Source organism: Phyllobates terribilis, unplaced genomic scaffold (assembly GCF_046119375.1).
Source record: "Phyllobates terribilis strain yellow unplaced genomic scaffold, ASM4611937v1 Scaffold_7__3_contigs__length_470593459, whole genome shotgun sequence".
In the NCBI taxonomy this organism is placed as follows: Eukaryota; Metazoa; Chordata; class Amphibia; order Anura; family Dendrobatidae; genus Phyllobates; species Phyllobates terribilis.
The window spans coordinates 301,570,879-301,588,524 of record NW_027362767.1 but is presented as its reverse complement, the minus strand read 5'-3'; the positions used below and the strand labels follow the sequence as shown (position 1 = coordinate 301,588,524).

General features: G+C 45.3%; 1 protein-coding gene across 2 annotated transcripts in view; it reads left to right on the top strand.

Annotated features, from left to right (window-relative positions):
- The window catches only part of ATP1B4 (ATPase Na+/K+ transporting family member beta 4), a 127,036-nt gene extending 110,071 nt beyond the window's left edge, over nt 1-16,965 (top strand). For both annotated transcript variants that reach the window (XM_073641077.1, XM_073641078.1), the window contains 5 exons: nt 2,582-2,686; nt 5,810-6,006; nt 6,268-6,324; nt 6,881-6,973; nt 16,412-16,965. In XM_073641077.1, the coding sequence (XP_073497178.1) occupies nt 2,582-2,686; nt 5,810-6,006; nt 6,268-6,324; nt 6,881-6,973; nt 16,412-16,570 (611 nt within the window). In that variant the 3' untranslated portion in view covers nt 16,571-16,965. The remainder of the gene's footprint in view (nt 1-2,581; nt 2,687-5,809; nt 6,007-6,267; nt 6,325-6,880; nt 6,974-16,411) is intronic.
- The last annotated feature ends 681 nt before the right edge of the window (nt 16,966-17,646 follow it).

Here is a 17,646-nt window from a genome sequence, read left to right as displayed (position 1 = left end):
CAGATCATCTTTTGAGCCTGTCCAGACTATTAGCAGATCATCAATGTAGCGGAAGTATGCTAGGGGTTTAATAGAGCAAGTTGACAAAAACTCCTCCTCTAGTTTAGCCATAAATAGGTTAGCATATTGTGGGGACATTTTGCTTCCCATGGCGCTATCCATACATTGTTGGTATAAATTGTTCCCAAAGGAGAAATAATTGTGATGGAGCACAAACCTGATGAATTGCAGAGTTGGTTCTGTAGCCAGATTGTTTTTTTGTAGGAAATGTTTGCATGCTGCAATCCCATCCTCATGAGGAATGTTAGAGTAGACAGACTCTACATCCATGGTGGCTAGTATTGTGTCCTCCGGAAGTGTGCCCAGGGCTGACAGTTTGCAGAGAATATCCGTGGTGTCCTGGATATAGCTGGGTGTGCGCCTCACCAGGGGTTTCAGAATGTTCTCCACCCAGCCTGAGATATTTTCCGTTAATGTCCCAATGCCAGAAATGATTGGCCTCCCAGGGTTACCTTCTTTATGTATTTTAGGTAACATGTAGAAGGTACCTGTTTGGGGATTGTCTGGTATTAGTTCCAGTAGTGAGGATGAAGTAGAATCAAGCCCATTGATGATATGTGTTAGTTCTTCTGTGTATTCTTTGGTGGGATCTTCCTGAAGTGGAGTGTAGTATTTTATATCCAAGAGTTGTCTGTGTGCTTCTTGGATGTAATCTGACATGTTCATAATGACTACAGCTCCTTTGTCTGCTGGTTTGATAATGATATTGTTATTTGCTTTTAAAGACTGTATGTCTTTTCTTTCCTCCATACTGATATTGTGCAGCACTTTGTGGTGTCTGTCCAAAATGTCAGATTTAACTTTTTTACGGAAACAGTCTATATAGTGATCTAGAGTTTGGTTGTGCCCTGGTTGTGGGGTCCAGTTTGTCCTCTTTTTCTTTTTTGATGTGTTGTTTAGATTATCTTGTGGTGGGATATCTGCATGGTTGTGAAAGAATTCTTTAAACCGTAATCTGCGGAAGAATTCCTCGATATCACTACAAAATTTAGCCATATCAAGTTGTTTTGTAGGACAGAATGTTAGTCCCTTTGATAAAACATTCATTTCTCCTGTGTTTGGCTCATACTGTGAGAGGTTCACAACAGACGACGATGTATTAAAATGATTTTGTAAATTGGGCTTACCTTCAACTACATTGAGACCTGCTTTCTTCCTCAGTCTGTCAAGTTTCTTTTTCTTATTGATAATAAGGTGATGTTGCAATTTTTTGTAAAAATCCTGTAATGTCTCCTTGATTAGACATGAATCTGGTCCTTGTATTCGGTCCTGTAGATAAGTTATCTCCTCATGGATGGTCCTCTTCTTGTTGTAGAAAAATCCAATGAGGTGATTCCGCAGTCTCTCAGATGATCTGTAGCAAAAGTTTCTGTGAAAAATGGGTATTGTAGGTAAACTGAGTCGGATTCCTTATTATGAGGCCTTTGGGGATTAAGTTTTCCTTTTTGCTTCACAAATACTTGCTTCATTGCGTTGGCATATTGCATAAAATTGCTATAAAAACATTTCAATTGAGAAACATGAAACAATGTGTAAAAGTTCGTTGGGTATGAATACTTTTTCAAGGTACTGTAAATTGCTGTTTTGACAATAAGTCTGTTTAATGTCAAAATAAAAGCGAATCTCTACTATATTACCTAAATTCATTACAATTCTAAAAAACAAAAGAACAGAATGTATAACTCTTCATCTTGTTACAATGACATGTCTAAGTGGAAAAAAACAGGGGTGGTTATTTTGTAATAGCAACAAATTGAAACAATAATGACTCCATCTTTAGCCACAGAGGGAAATACAATTGCAGACACTTCTTTACTTTAAAGGGAACCTGTCTTTTAAAATAACACTATTAACCTGCAGATATGGGTTTAATCTGCAGGTTAATAGTCTTCTGACACCATCCGGCACTGGCACTGAAAGCCCCATTGCCAGGAGATATAACTGGCAGGGTTTGGCTTTCAGTCATAGGAGTGGTGCCAGCACGGTGTCAGTCACCGCTCAGTGTACTGAAAGCAATGGCTATAACTTCGCCCCCGGCACTGACTGACAGCAGCTCATCATTAGGGCTGGTTGTCAGTCAGTGTTGGGGGCACGGTTACAGCCGCTGCTCGCTATACACTGAGTGGTGACTGAAACCATGCCAGCACCACCCCTGTGACTGGACACCGAACGCTGCCAGAAGGAATAAAGTTAATTTCCTTCTGGCATTGGGGCTCTCAGTCCCAATACCGCACAGTGTTAGAATGCTATTAACCTGCAGATTAACCCCATATCTGCTGGTTAATAGTGTTATTTTTACATGACAGGATCCCTTTAAACTATCGAATCTCAATAAATGGCATCAAAATAACCTTTGTACATAGAAAAAAATATATATCGTATTTATGTAATGTGTGTACTCGAGCCTAAAAAAAGCGAAATAAAACAAGAGCAAGTGATGTAATTTGAGTATCATGTCAAATATAAGTTTCTGATGTCATTCTTATTGTTGATGATGATGATATGGAAACGTATTTTACAGGCGTAACAATCAGGCCACTTGAAACTGGACTTTATTATACGTTTATGGCTTCAGAGAAAGACACGTGGTTATCGTACGCCAACAGTCTGCACACATTTCTTGAAGGTGAAATGATTTGTCATATGAAATTCCTTGGAATTATAACTACTATGCATACATATAGAAAAAGACATGATGAGTATAGTAATGGTACCATGCAAACCTTATCCATATAGAAGAGAAGTAAGAAAACAAGGAGCAATCCCTGATGTTTCCAACTGTCCACCCTACTGGGGAGTGTTTAGGGACATGCTGTATTAGGAAAGACTTGTCTGGTGCGGTGTTATTTCTCATGTATTTATATTTTCCATGACAACTGATTTAATTTCCTTTACTCCTTCAATTTTGTAATACTCAACCTGGAGAAGAATCTTACAAATGTAACCTAAGTGTCTCATGAACATGTGATAAGTTGGTTTCATATGGTAAAAACGCAGCCATGGGACGTGTGTGACAGCTGCTGGTTGACTGCTCATCTCAAAGAGTGCTTTCACACAGCGTTTTTGTCCATGTTCGTTGGTCCCATCGGGGCTTGCATCCGGACAGAGTCAACACGTGCTCTGACGTGCATCATTTTCAGGTCTATACGCTTCCTGGAGGCAGACGCTAAGACGTAGTACACTGCATCTGGGTGTCCGCTTCCAGTAGGCGTATACGCCCGAAAATGATGCACGTTAGAGCACGTGTTGACTCTGTTGGCACCATTATAGTCTATGGCTCCGTCAGGGCATATGTGTCAATCCCGTTTGGCGAGGGGGTGGGGTTGGTTCCAGATGCAACCCGCGACCGGACCAAGGAATGTGGACTAAAACGCTATGTGAAAGCACCCTAAGCCAGACCCTTTTCTGTCATAACTGATGTATAGACAAAAAAGGTAGAGAACACAAATCGGAAGAAAAGCTACCAGGAACTGGGACCAGAGCCTGTAGCTGAAGACTGGGGCACTTTTCAGATTTATTTTAGTAAACTGTATAATTTGCTCAATTAACCACATTTATAGGGAGGCCATCATCAGAAAATCACCTGTTTGTGTTAAATGTTTTGTTTTTGTTGTTTTTTTTAGTTGTTTTTTTTGCCATATCACAATCTTCTTTAAAAATAAAATAGAAATATTGCAACTTTCACACTGACTAAATGAGCTTTTTGGACTCTCTGTTTCAAGAAATCCACATGTGTATGTATATATTAGCCAAAGTTACCCTATCTTTTGTATTAACCCCTTCACCACCTTGGGTTTTTCCGTGTTTGGTTTTTGCTCAGTCTTCCCAGAGCCATAAGTTTTTTATTTTTTGGTCAATATGGCCATGTGAGGGCTCGTTGTTTGCGGGACGAGTTGTACTTTTGAACAGCATCATTGTTTTTAATATAGCTTGTACTGGAAAATAGGAAAAAATTCAAAATGTGGTGAAATTGCAAAAAAAAGCGCAATTCCACAATTGTTTTTTTTTTTTTTACCACGTTCACTAAATGCTAAAACTGACCTGCCATTATTATTCTCCAGGTCATTACGAGTTCGTAGACACCAAACATGTATAGGTTCTTTTTTATTTAAGTGGTGAAAAAAAAAAAACAAGGTTTGCAAAAAAAAAAGTCACCATTTTCCGAGACCCGTAGCATCTCAATTTTTCGGGATCTGGGACCAGGTGAGGGCTCATTTTTTGTGCGCCAGGCTGACGTTTTTATTGATACTATTTTGGGGTAGGTATGATGTTTTGATCGCCCGCTATTGCATTTTACTGCAATGCTGCGACAACCAAAAAAAGCAATTCTGGTGTTTTGATTTTTTTTCTCGTTACGCCGTTTACCAATTGGACTAATTATTTTTTTATATTGATAGATCAGGCGATTCTGAACGCGGTGATACCAAATATGGGTATATTTGATTTTTTTTATTATTGTTTTATTTTGAATGGGGCGAAAGGAGAGTGATTTGAATTTTAAGGTTTTTTTAATATTTTTAAAAAGATTTTTTTTTTACTTTTCACTAGTTTCAATAGTCTCCATCATGTGAGACTAGAAGCTGCGATCATCCGATCGCCCGTGCTACACACAGCAGGGCTTTAGCCCTGCTGTGTGTAGCAAAAACGCTCACTTGCTACAAGCGCCAACCGCTGGGCGGGGTCTCCTGCAGACCCCGGGTTGTCATGCCAACCCATCGGCGACCCGCGGTCATGTGACATGGGCGCCGATGGGCTGGATTAGTGACGCGCTTCTGGCGCGGCCATGTTAAATGCTGCTGTCGGAGTTTGACACCTGTGGCTGTTAGGGGCACATGTCAGCGGTATAGATCAGCTGTCATGTGCCTGAAAACATGCGGACTCAGCGCCGGAGCCTGCATGGATATGAACTTAGACGTACTCATACGTCCAAGGTCGTAAAGTGGTTAAAGCATCTAATGAGTGTGTACAAAGTCATTGTGAAGGAAGGGGAAGCAGGGGAGCGGTGTTTTAGCCTATTGGTATAGATAGATAGATAGATAGATAGATAGATAGATAGATAGATAGATAGATAGATAGATAGATAGATAGTGATATGAAAAATTAAACATTAACAAAATGTTTAAAAAAAAAATACATGTAACACAGAAACCTCATTTAAACAGTAAGTCATTTTCTGATGATAGCTTCCCTATAACATAATTTTTTTAAGCAGGCCAAACTCTAAAATGTTCTTATGGTAGATATAAGTTCCACTGGTATTACCCGCATCCGCATCTACTCTACATTTAATAAAGTGGTGGTCGCACAGGCTCACTACTAGCTTACTCACACAAGAGACTTTGGGCCTCCTATTTTCAGGATAAGGCCATGGCCCCACTATCAGTATTTGGTCAGTATTCGGTCAGTATTTTTTCTCAGGAGTGGGAACCAAAACCGGGTGAGGAACAATCAGAGAAAAGGTATAATAGGAACACGTCACCAATTCTGCATTTATCACCCACTCCTGGTTTTGGCTCCCACTTCTGAGAAAAAATACTGACCGAATACTGATAGTGGGGCCGTGGCCTAAGTGAGAGTCGCAGCAGATGAACATCCAACAATCATATATTTATTACGTATCCTGTTGATGTCTGTCATTTATGAGACAAACTGTTTACTCAGCATAGAACCTTGGGAGTTAAAAACAATATAATAATAGGATTTCACTTATGATATATATGAGTGTAATATAAGTTTTCTTCTATATTAGCCTATGATGATGACAAACAAATGGCTACTAACGTGGAATGCACGCCTGGAAAATACTTCCTTCAAGAAGGAGAGGAACATCAGGAAAGGAAAGCCTGTCAGTTCCGCCGCTCACTGCTAAAGAATTGTTCTGGAATTGGGGACCCAAGTTTTGGCTTTTCTCATGGGAAACCGTGTATCATACTAAAGATGAACCGGGTAAAACTAAGTAAAGGTGAAACAATGACACTGTGTTTATTAAAGGGCATTGGAGCATTACTCAGAAGGGACTTTACACTTAGAATTGAATAGACTATTTATACAGAACATAAATATAGAGAATGGACATTCTTTAGTAAGTGTAAAAATCATCTGTGGAATCTTTCAGAAAACTCCAGAGTTATACCGGTAAATTTGTGAAACTATAGGCAAACAATGTTTGTTATTATGTGAAACTCATAAAGTTTATCCTCCTCCTAGATTGTTGGGTTTAAAGCCGGTTTTGGAACACCGATATTTGTGTCCTGTGGAACCTACGTGAGTAAAACGCGTTAGTGTGAATTTACAAACCTTTGCATTTTTGTTGCTGAATACACTGGTTACATTACCGGTTTCTTGTAGGATTTCCTTCCCTTAAGCGTCCCGAGTTGTGCTTTGGCTAGATGAAATACTGGAAAGAATTATTTCTAAGTAAAATACTTGTCCCATTTCACGCAGCTTGTAAGCTCTTATGTGCAGGAACCTCCTTTCACCTCACTGTTCATGCGTTTTGGTTATCTGTTATTTTACTTGTTTGTTACTTTCCCAAATCTAAAATTGTGAGGAATAAATTGGCTCTATGTAAAGATTATTATTTTTATTCAAGCCTGCAATCAATATCCAGACACACAACATGAAAAACCTCAAAGACTTCCAGATACATCCAGAAAAAAATATATAGTAGAACCACTATATGGTGATATTATTTGGATATTTTAAGGAGGAATTACTTGGGCATTGTAGGGCAAAATTATAACATATTGTATAGCAGTACACAAATAGAAAAATGTCAGTAATAATTGCATTTGCATCTGTGTTTTTGTCTCTTTAATAGAAAGGAAATGATAGTGATGTCGGAGCAGTTACCTTTTATCCAAAAAATTACTTTGACCTAATGTACTACCCTTACTACGGCAAGCTTACACATGTAAGTATAATTTCCATTAAATTGTATTTTCTGACAATGATTCTCTTAGTTTAATTATAGTACATGATTGAATTAAACAGTAATATCAGACTTGTGTGTTTATTAGTTCACATGTGGCATTTTTGCCAATAAATGCATTTTCTAATTTCATAGTTTTACTGCTAATTGGAGAAACCATGATGCCAAACAGTACTTGACTCTTGGAGAAACAAATTATCTGACATGGCAGATTTATTCTGGTTTCTTTTATTGGCATAGGACAGAGAACAGTTGGGATGGCCAGGTTTCTGAAGCAGACTGCATCATTAATTGTAGGCCCTGATAATGTTACCCTGGTGTAAACTACCCAGTTATTTTTTCGAGGACCTGTACAGTTCTTTGCATTTATTTATTGGGAGTGAATATGGTGACTGGTCTTCTTGTAACCTAGTTAAAGGGTAACTTTTCAGAAAAAGCTGTCCTGTGTTCGGACTTGTGGAACAAAATTATATCTGGCCATTATACGTCTTGTATCCTGCATTTGCACTAGTTTTGCCCTCTGTAGGCTCTCGCTCTAATTTGCAATCCACTCGAGGCTGCTGGGAAGAGACATGTTGATATGCTCTCTCATATACAGAGCACAGGGATGTATTCCTGCCATTCATCCCTTTTTGGTAGACAGCGATAAGCAGCAGCAGGGATGGGCTGGGCCAAGAGACAGAGGAGCATATGTCCCCAAGTAACTGTTCAGGGCTACCAAGATTTCAGGTGCTATGGAAGAGCCATATCATAATGTGAAACAGTTGTGGTGTATCTTAAAGATTGTGATGCGACTACAGGTGATTTAATCCAATGTACAGCGCCGCTATGGCACTCGGCCACTGGGTGGCACTGAATAGTTGCTACACTTGCAATTGTTTAGGGCTGCCTGGCAGCCATGTGTTTTAGTGATGCTGTATGTTTAAATCTGTGACCACAACAGAATCTGTTGTACGGTCTCATGCAGTAGCACGCTTTGCACTTTTGAAGACCTGCCTCATGCTACCCGCCAGAGAGGAGCGCAGGACTGAGAGGAGTGATGGGGCTGTGCATAGAGGGGCTGAGAAGTGATCTACTGCAAGGTGGGGCTTTTAATACAGAGGCTTAAAGGAATGACGATATACTGCAAGATGGGGCAAAGAGGAGAGATATACTGAAGGATGGGGCTGTATATAGTGGGATGAATACTGTTCTGCATGAGGGGGCTATATATAGAGGGGCTGAGAAGCATGATGTACTTGTATATAGAGTGGGCTAAGAGGAATAGTGTTCTTCAGGAGGTGAAGTATGTAGAGGGGGCTAAAAGGAGTGATTTTCTGCTGGAGGGGGCTGTATATAGATGGACTGAGAGGAGTGATGTATTGCATGTTAGGGATGCATATAGAGGTGCTGACTTGTTTGATGCTCTCTAAGAGGGGGTTGTAAATAGAGGGACTGAGAGGAGTGATGAACTGCAGGGTGAGGCTGTATACAGAGGGACTGAGATAAGTGATGTACTGCAGTATAGGGCTGTATATAAAGTAGCTGAGTGGAGCAATGTACTGCAGCATGGGGCTGTATATAAAGGTGCTGAGGAGTGATGTGCTACAGGATGAGAGTGTACTGTACTGTAGAGGGGCTGAGAGAACTGATGTACTGCATTATGGTGCTCTATGTAGTTGGGCAGAGAGGAGTGATATTCTGTAAGAAGGGCTATATATAGTGGGCTGAACGGAGTGATGTACTACAGGAGGAAGAGTAAAAGAAAAAAAAAAAGTTTCACATCAGCTCACCAGTGCGGACAATAATCCATAAGGGGTGCAATGCATGGAGATATCCTGGCTCTGGTGTCAGGTGAAAATGGATTAGAAAAGAAAAAAGTTGTCCAGCTACCGAATCAAAAATAGTATTTCTATAAAAAGTATTAAAAACATAATTTATTAATATTCTCTAAAAACAGAAAAATTACATAACACAAGGCCTACTGCAGTTGGGAGCTGTGTATAGAGGGGCTGAGAGGAGTGATGGGGCAGTGTATAGAGGGGCTGAGAGGAGTGATGGGGCTGTGTATAGAGGGGCTGAGAGGAGTGATGAGGCTGTGTATAGAGGGGCTGAGAGGAGTGATGGGGCTGTACATAGATGAGGATTAGAGTGATATTTTACTGTATAGACCTGTAAATAGATAGGCTGAAAGGAGTGATGTTCTGAAGGGGTGAGGTGTATGTAGAGGGGCTAAAATAAGTGATGTTTTGCAGTTCCTACATGAGTGAGATATATAGAAAGGCTGAGAGGAGTGATGTTCTCCAGTAAAGGGCTGTATATAGAGGGGATAACTGAATTGATGTTCTGCAGAATGCGAGGCTGAATATAGAGGGCCTGAGAGGAGTGATGTACTGCAGGATGAAGCTGTACTTAGAGGGCTGAGGAATGACGTACTGTAGGAAGGGGCTGTATATAGAGGGGTTGAGAGGAGTGATGTACTGCAGGATCGTACTCTATATAGAGTGACTGAGGAGAAATGTACTGCTGCATAGGGCTATGTATAGGTGTATTGAGAGGACTGACGTACTGCAGGATGAAACTCTACATATAGGCTTGATATTGATATACTGCATGATGGGGTTCTATATAGAGAGGCTGAGAAATATAATATGGCGACTGATTTTGGTTAGAGTTGAAGGGACCTCCAGGGTCATCTGGTCCAGCCCCCTGCTCAATGCAGGATTCGTTAAACCATCTCAGACAGATGTCTGTCCAGCCTCTGTTTGAAGACTTGAATGTATCTATCTATTTATACAAGAAGGGTGCACCCTATGGGATTTGTAATCTGGATTGGGGATGATTAAACGGTTATTTCCAAAAAATGAAGTTTTTGTTTCTGTTCCTAGGATAGGGGATAGCTTGCTGAGCGCTGGGGTCCAACCGCCAAGGATTTAGAGAGAGGGGTTCTGCAGACCCATCCTGAATAGACCGCATATGCTCATGAGAAGAGTGAAGTGCATGAAGTGAAGAGTCCTTCTCTTCATGCCTTGTCTATGGGACTGATGACAATACCCAAGCACTGTAATCAGCAGTCCCATAGACTACGTGTGGAGCAGAGGTCACTTATGTACATCTCCATTCTATTGAGGGCAAGGTTGGATCCACTGCAATTGATAGGGGATAACTTCTTTTTTTTCTTTAATTATTATAGTACAGGGGTTGTGTAGCACCCCGAGGTCTCGGCTGCTACAGGGGTATTGCACCTCGAACCAGAGGTGTGATATTCCACTCCCGGGTAAGGATGGAGTGTGGACCGGGGCTCAGTTAGCGGCATACACTACACTCACCCCATTTCCGAGGAACAGACCAACGGTGCTCCCACTAGACAGAGTGCAGGCACAACAGCTTCTGTTCCTGGCTGGAGTGGGGAGGGGGAGGAAAACCCAGTGGTGTAGGAGCAGATAGGGGTGGGTTTCTGGGCATAGGTAGGAGCCCATTGGTTGCTTGTCACCTAGGCTCACACATAGAGGGAGGTATATAAGGTGGGCACCATCTTAGATCAGGGTTCAGTTCAGAGAGGAGGAGAAGAAGAGAGGAGCTCAGCCAGAGAGAGCTGACAGGGAGCTGTGTCTCAGTCTGGGCCCAGCTCCAGAGGCAGGCCTGGAGTGGAGGCCAGAAACAGCAGAAAGAGAGAGGAGAAGGAACGGAAAGGAAAGTAAGAAAGGAACTGAAACGGAGGAGAAAGGAGGCAAGGAACACAAAGAAAGGCCCAGAGACACGAAGGCAGAAGGAACCCCATATTCCCAGAGGAGATACTGGGTGAAGGGTTGGCAGAGCAGGGTACCGGAACCCGAATTGGTGGAGGCGACTAATCCTTAGCCAAAACCGGAGGTCGTGACCACATCTTGGTGCGACCCCTCACTACATCCACCAGAAAGGCATACCGCATAGGGTCAGGGAGACCGGAGAGAGGTTTCACCAACCGAAGGCCCGAGGAAGCTGGACAAAGGTGGGTCACTGGTGGGGACGGCCAGTAGAAAGGAAGAGAGGGGAGCTTTCAGCCACACTCTGGAATTGCTTGGGAGTTGACCGAGTCCCTCACCTGGTGGACGCAGCACGGCTCGGGCGGTCACTGCTGGCCGAAGTGACCGGAGCAACAACTGTGAGTAAAGCTTTGGAAACTGCACCACACGTCTCTGTGATTCCTTGCCGCTCCAGCACCACTAGCACTGGGACCCTCACACCATCACTACCACCATCATCCACATTAGCTGCCCTGAGGCAATACTTCTCCCGTGGGGAGTCATCCCATACTCAGCTGCGCAAACAACATCAGCCTCAGCGGTCTGCAGCGCAGCGGCGGTCCCCACTGACCGCAATCCACGGGTGGCGTAGTCGGACACTTACCATACAAATAGACTGCCACTGGTTTGACCACCCTGGGCACGGACCGGGTCACCGCCACACGGAGACTACAACCCCCAACCTCCAGCAATCCGGTTCCGGGTATTCCCCCTGCACAGCAGCAGCAGCACAGGCCCAGGGGGCGCGTCAACTTTGGCGTAGTCGGCAGGATCATTACCAACCCGCCACAAGCGGGTATTGCGTGCCTGAAGAAAACTGCACATGTACCTTAAAAAGAAGTCTCCCGCCATTTCCAGAAGTTTCCCGCCGTCCGGAGTCGTTTCCCGCCATCAGGAGCCGATTCCCGCCATCAGACGCCATCTTGGACCGTTTCCCGCCATCTTCATCAGTTTTTCCCGCCCTGGCAGAGTGGACGCCATTATGTGCGCACCAAAGGACAGCAGGAAGCCACCTCCCATCGTGGGCCAGGTCCCAGAGTGGCGCCAAAGAAGGAGCCCGCCCCCACCAGCCATGAATGCAGCAGTGGAGATGTCCATCAGCGTGGGAGGGCTGCCCTTGAAATTGACTGTCACCAAGTTGCCCAAGGACCACCCCCAATGGGGGCGGGAAGTGAAGAAAACTGTGGGGCAGGGCGCGCTCTGGATCAGTCTGGACAGACCGCACCCGGGAATGGAGGAAGCGTCCAGCAGTGCCAACACCTTGGTCCGGAGCCTGCTGCAGGCCGCACCGCCAGACAGCCTAGTGGAGATCCTGGCACAGCTCCCCAGAGATCCGGAGCGTGCACAGGCTGCGCTGGAGGACTTGGACCGGAGGATGGCCCAGGCACAGCAGGATGCGCTGGCCGAGTGGAGAAGGGAGATGGCCCGGCAGGCTGGAACCCACCGGCAGGAGGCGCCACCCGCAACATGGAGCACGTCTGCCTCTGAGGATGGTGCAGGAGGGACGAAGGCCGGAGACGACGCCGCGGAGGGAGCCGCAAGGATTGAGGCAGGTAATGGGGACGTCATCACCCCGAGCCCAGCAGCCGTAAGCCTGCCCCAGCCTCCCGTCGCAGAGCCCGAAGCCCTACTCACCACACCCGTTGCCGCGCCGCCACTGCTCCCAACTAGGCCTCAAGCGGCAGGAGCCGCGGTCACGCCCCGTTCCGCGCCACACCCCTCGACCCCGGGCGCGGCAAAAGAGGAAGTACCACCGGCCTGGTCGCAAGGCCTGGTGAACCCGGGCGCCGCTGCCCCTCCAGCGCCCTCTTCCTCAACAGTGCCACCCCCAGACCCAACCGGAAGTTCCCCGGCCTGGTCGCAAGGCCGAGTAACCCGGGGCGCTGCTCCCCGATCGGGGCCCGTGGTGCCACCCTTGGGCGCAGATCTCTATGCGCAACACACCAGCCCGGACGGGCTGCCCTTCGTGTGGCCACCGGAGTACGTCAACCCCCGTCTCCGGAGGGAACGGCCCCTGTGTGAGCCTCTGATCCCGGCTCCGGAGCCCGCCAAAATCGCTCCGCTTCCGCTGGAGGATGCCCAGTTTGCATGGGACCCCACCGGTGAGAATCTCATAGGGTTCACCCAGGAGACCCGGGCGGACGCAGCCCGGCGTGAAGAGTGCTGCCGTCAACAGCTGGAGGTATTTGAAAGGGAACGGCGGGAGAGGCGAATCCGAGAAGAACAGCTGCAGGCCCGAAGCGCGGAGCAGAAGCGCAGGGCCCGACAAGATCCCCGAGCCGCCCGCGGTCCCCGAGTCAACGGGACCGTAATAAAGTTCCAGCTGGAGCATGGCTGGGGCTTTATCCGAGACCATCGAACCCCCGGCGACGTCTTTGTCACCCGCAGGGATGTCGAGAGCCACCTGCCGGAGGGACACCGCGGACGTGATCTCTACCCGGGTGATGTGGTCACCTTCACCCGGCACAAGGGTGCCAAGGGACCGTACGCCCTCCACGTTCACAGGCTCACGGAGGAGGGACTACAGTACCGCCCAGAAACAGAGTACACCGAGGGTCCGGACGGACCTGAAGACTACCCGGAAGAACAAGGAGGACACCATTATTAGAGAATGGTAAAGTGGAACTGTATATAGTTACCCGTCGGGGTACAAGAACTGTTACTAGATTGAAGTGTGGTCCCCGTTGGGACTAGTGTGGAACTGTTTCTTGATAAAAAGTTTCCTGTGTGCGTGTTACCCCAATATCCTTTACCAGGCTGAGGACTGTGAGCAGCCACTCCCTTATCCCCACTGGCCGAGGACTGAGAGCGGCCATCCCTTGTACATAGTTGCGCTTCTTAAAGCGCCCCCTACTGGTTTTATACAAGAACCGCAACGTCTACCTCAAGGTGGATTAAAATGGACTGTTGCACCTTTACCTGGTCGCAAGTTGCACAGCGGCCAGAGCTCAAGAATATGTTTTGAAAATGTTTTATTTGAAAATGTCTTATAATGGAAAGTTTAATATGCTGCTAAAATAGTAATGCCAAAAGAATGTTTTATACCAGTAACGTTAAGAAGAAAAGAGTACCTCCCATAAAGGGATGAGTGAAAAGTTAATGTCTTATATATGAGTGCACCTTAAAAATTTGTATGTTTTAAATTGTCTTTGCTCTTTTCCAGCCCGAGGACGTGCTGTGATTTACCAGGGGGGAATGTAGCACCCCGAGGACTCGGCTGCTACAGGGGTATTGCACCTCGAACCAGAGGTGTGATATTCCACTCCCGGGTAAGGATGGAGTGTGGACCGGGGCTCAGTAGGCTGCATGCACCACACACACCCCATTTCCGAGGAACAGACCAACGGTGCTCCCACTAGACAGAGTGCAGGCACGACAGCTTCTGTTCCTGGCTGGAGTGGGGAGGGGGAGGAAAACCCAGTGGTGTAGGAGCAGATAGGGGTGGGTTTCTGGGCATAGGTAGGAGCCCATTGGTTGCTTGTCACCTAGGCTCACACATAGAGGGAGGTATATAAGGTGGGCACCATCTTAGATCAGGGTTCAGTTCAGAGAGGAGGAGAAGAGAGGAGCTCAGCCAGAGAGAGCTGACAGGGAGCTGTGGCTCAGTCTGGGCCCAGCTCCAGAGGCAAGCCTGGAGTGGAGGCCAGAAACAGCAGAAAGAGAGAGGAGAAGGAACGGAAAGGAAAGTAAGAAAGGAACTGAAACGGAGGAGAAAGGAGGCAAGGAACACAAAGAAAGGCCCAGAGACACGAAGGCAGAAGGAACCCCATATTCCCAGAGGAGATACTGGGTGAAGGGTTGGCAGAGCAGGGTACCGGAACCCGAATTGGTGGAGGCGACTAATCCTCAGCCAAAACCGGAGGTCGTGACCACATCTTGGTGCGACCCCTCACTACATCCACCAGAAAGGCATACCGCATAGGGTCAGGGAGACCGGAGAGAGGTTTCACCAACCGAAGGCCCGAGGAAGCTGGACAAAGGTGGGTCACTGGTGGGGACAGCCAGTAGAAAGGAAGAGAGGGGAGCTTTCAGCCACACTCTGGAATTGCTTGGGAGTTGACAGAGTCCCTCACCTGGTGGACGCAGCACGGCTCGGGCGGTCACTGCTGGCCGAAGTGACCGGAGCAACAACTGTGAGTAAAGCTTTGGAAACTGCACCACACGTCTCTGTGATTCCTTGCCGCTCCAGCACCACTAGCACTGGGACCCTCACACCATCACTACCACCATCATCCACATTAGCTGCCCTGAGGCAATACTTCTCCCGTGGGGAGTCATCCCATACTCAGCTGCGCAAACAACATCAGCCTCAGCGGTCTGCAGCGCAGCGGCGGTCCCCACTGACCGCAATCCATGGGTGGCGTAGTCGGACACTTATTACCATACAAATAGACTGCCACTGGTTTGACCACCCTGGGCACGGACCGGGTCACTGCCACACGGAGACTACAACCCCCAACCTCCAGCGATCCGGTTCCGGGTATTCCCCCTGCACAGCAGCAGCAGCACAGGCCCAGGGGGCGCGTCAGTTGCGTTGTTATAATCCCACGGTAATGATTATTGCAAGGGGGTTTGGTACAGTCATGGCAGTTGATTAAATACAATCTAATGGAAGGGGCAGCTGGTTACTGCCGTGGGCAATGTTATAACCTGGGTGAGGGGGGATGATACTACAGGTGATCACTACAAGGGGTATCATTTTATAATTAGGTGGTAGTGGGGAATGATTTATTATTATATTCTGGGGTGGGATTATTACTGCAAGGAGGTAAGTGATTATGATGGGAGGTCGCTTCAAATCATAATTTCTAATTCTACATTGAAAACAAAGTGCAGATGGCTTTCTTATTGTTAATAGTCACATGACTTTGCAGCAACTATGCATCCATACAAATAAGTAAACCATTTGTCATTAATTTCAAACAATACATCAGAAAGAGGCTGAGTTTTATGAAACGGGTTGTTAGTAGCCACACCTTGGACAAGCACTGAGTGCTACACGAGACTAAAGCCTAAGGATGGGCTGCGCAATTCATGGGTCCAGTGCTTTGTGCTCACCTCCTAAATTGAAATTTGTTAACCAGCCCTTGAACAGCAGCATATAGGAAATTACACATCAGTAGTGATCAGTGTAGATATGAATCGAGGACTTGTGGTGAGATAAAAGACTTGTTAGAAAGCTCAGGTCAATCTTAGTGTCTCCCACTGCCTGTTTCCTCACTCCTCTTCTCCATTGAGTATAATAGGTTGTGTCACAAGACACTATAGTCGGCAGTCCATCTAGTCTGAGCAAGACAGATTTGTGCTATTACATATTACATTTCTTAGTGGATGATAAATTCAAGAGGCAAGGGAAAAGGGTGGCTTATAAGTGGAGGCAGCAGATTTCGCTGATAAGATATATTACAAAGTTTCTTATATTTGCCTGTAATATTGAATTATGGAAAGTTTGATGAAAGTACAGTTCCTATTTAACTTGTTAACTATCAACACTGCGCCTGTCTAATCCAGCCATATGGTTTCTTAATCTAGACGCCCTGTACACGTCTTCCAGTGACCTTTACTTGTCACATTTGTGCCAATCAGAGCTTTATGAGATTGCGATGTAGCATTTTATTTTTCCTTGTATTATAGCTAATCAGTTTTTCTGTTTTAGGTAAACTACACTTCACCGTTAATTGCTATGCATTTCACAGAGCTGATCCCTAATCATGAAGTCACCATACAATGTAAGATAAATGGACAAGACATTATTAACGATCATAAGACTGACCGCTTCCTGGGCAGAGTCGTCTTCACAATGAACATTGGCTGAACGGCCCCAGATTCAGCCATTTAGGACTCTTACAAGAGGCCACAATCAGACTACTACTTACTTTTCCTCTATTACAGCGGTCAGTTTTACCAGTGCTGAAACCTAAATGAATGACTCCATCTTCTACTAGATCACAGGGTGCTAAATGTAATAGACTTGGCCTTTATGGACAAGTGAGTGACGAGCACCATAGAAATATGGCTGTAAAATATTCACAAAACTAAAACGTCATGGTTGAAGTCACTTGGTTTCTTCTTGGATTGCCACCAAGCACTGCTGCCGTCCATGTTCATAGGAACGGCCACTCAAGGAGATTTTTGCTGACAGCCATTGTATTACTATTGATTTATCAGTTGTAGCCCCTTTAGAATAAATATTGTTTGGATATAAATGTATTTTAGATGTCTCTTTTCTTTTGAAAAGTCAATGGGCCTCAATGATCAAATCTGTTGTTGCCAATAGCAACCAACCAGCAATCAGCTTTCATTTTTTAAAAGCTGTGGTAAAATGTAAGCTGTGCTGCCATTGGTTGCTATGGGCAACAAAGACAGGTTTTCTTTCAGATAATTGATAAATCTATGGTAGATATTTTGCTCAACATTGTTCTTTATGTAGAGGAGATGGCACAAAGTCATCAAATAGAAATTGTATATAATTCTAAACACATTGTGAGTTCCTCATGCCATGACCGCCTGTCCATGTTGCCAATAGAAACCAGTCAGATTTGTTCCTATGGTGCAATAACAGCTCTACTTTACTTTAATTGGTTGCTATTGGCAACAATGGGTGTTCCTCCACCAATGAGACAGTTTTAGGACACGAAGCAAAATATTAATGTGATATATTATTGTTCTGTGTGTGATGCTGTAATAATTGGGTAGTATTCAACATTATTAAGCACATGTTGTATCATTTATAAAATTATCCACCATTTTTATTTGTAACATCTGAAGTTTAAAAGTTGTGCGGGGGTATGGGGGGATGTAGCACATTAAGGTTTTCTGCTGCACCAATGCTAAATTCCTATTGCCAGTCTTCCGATACATTGATAGGAATAAAAACATAAAATAGAAACA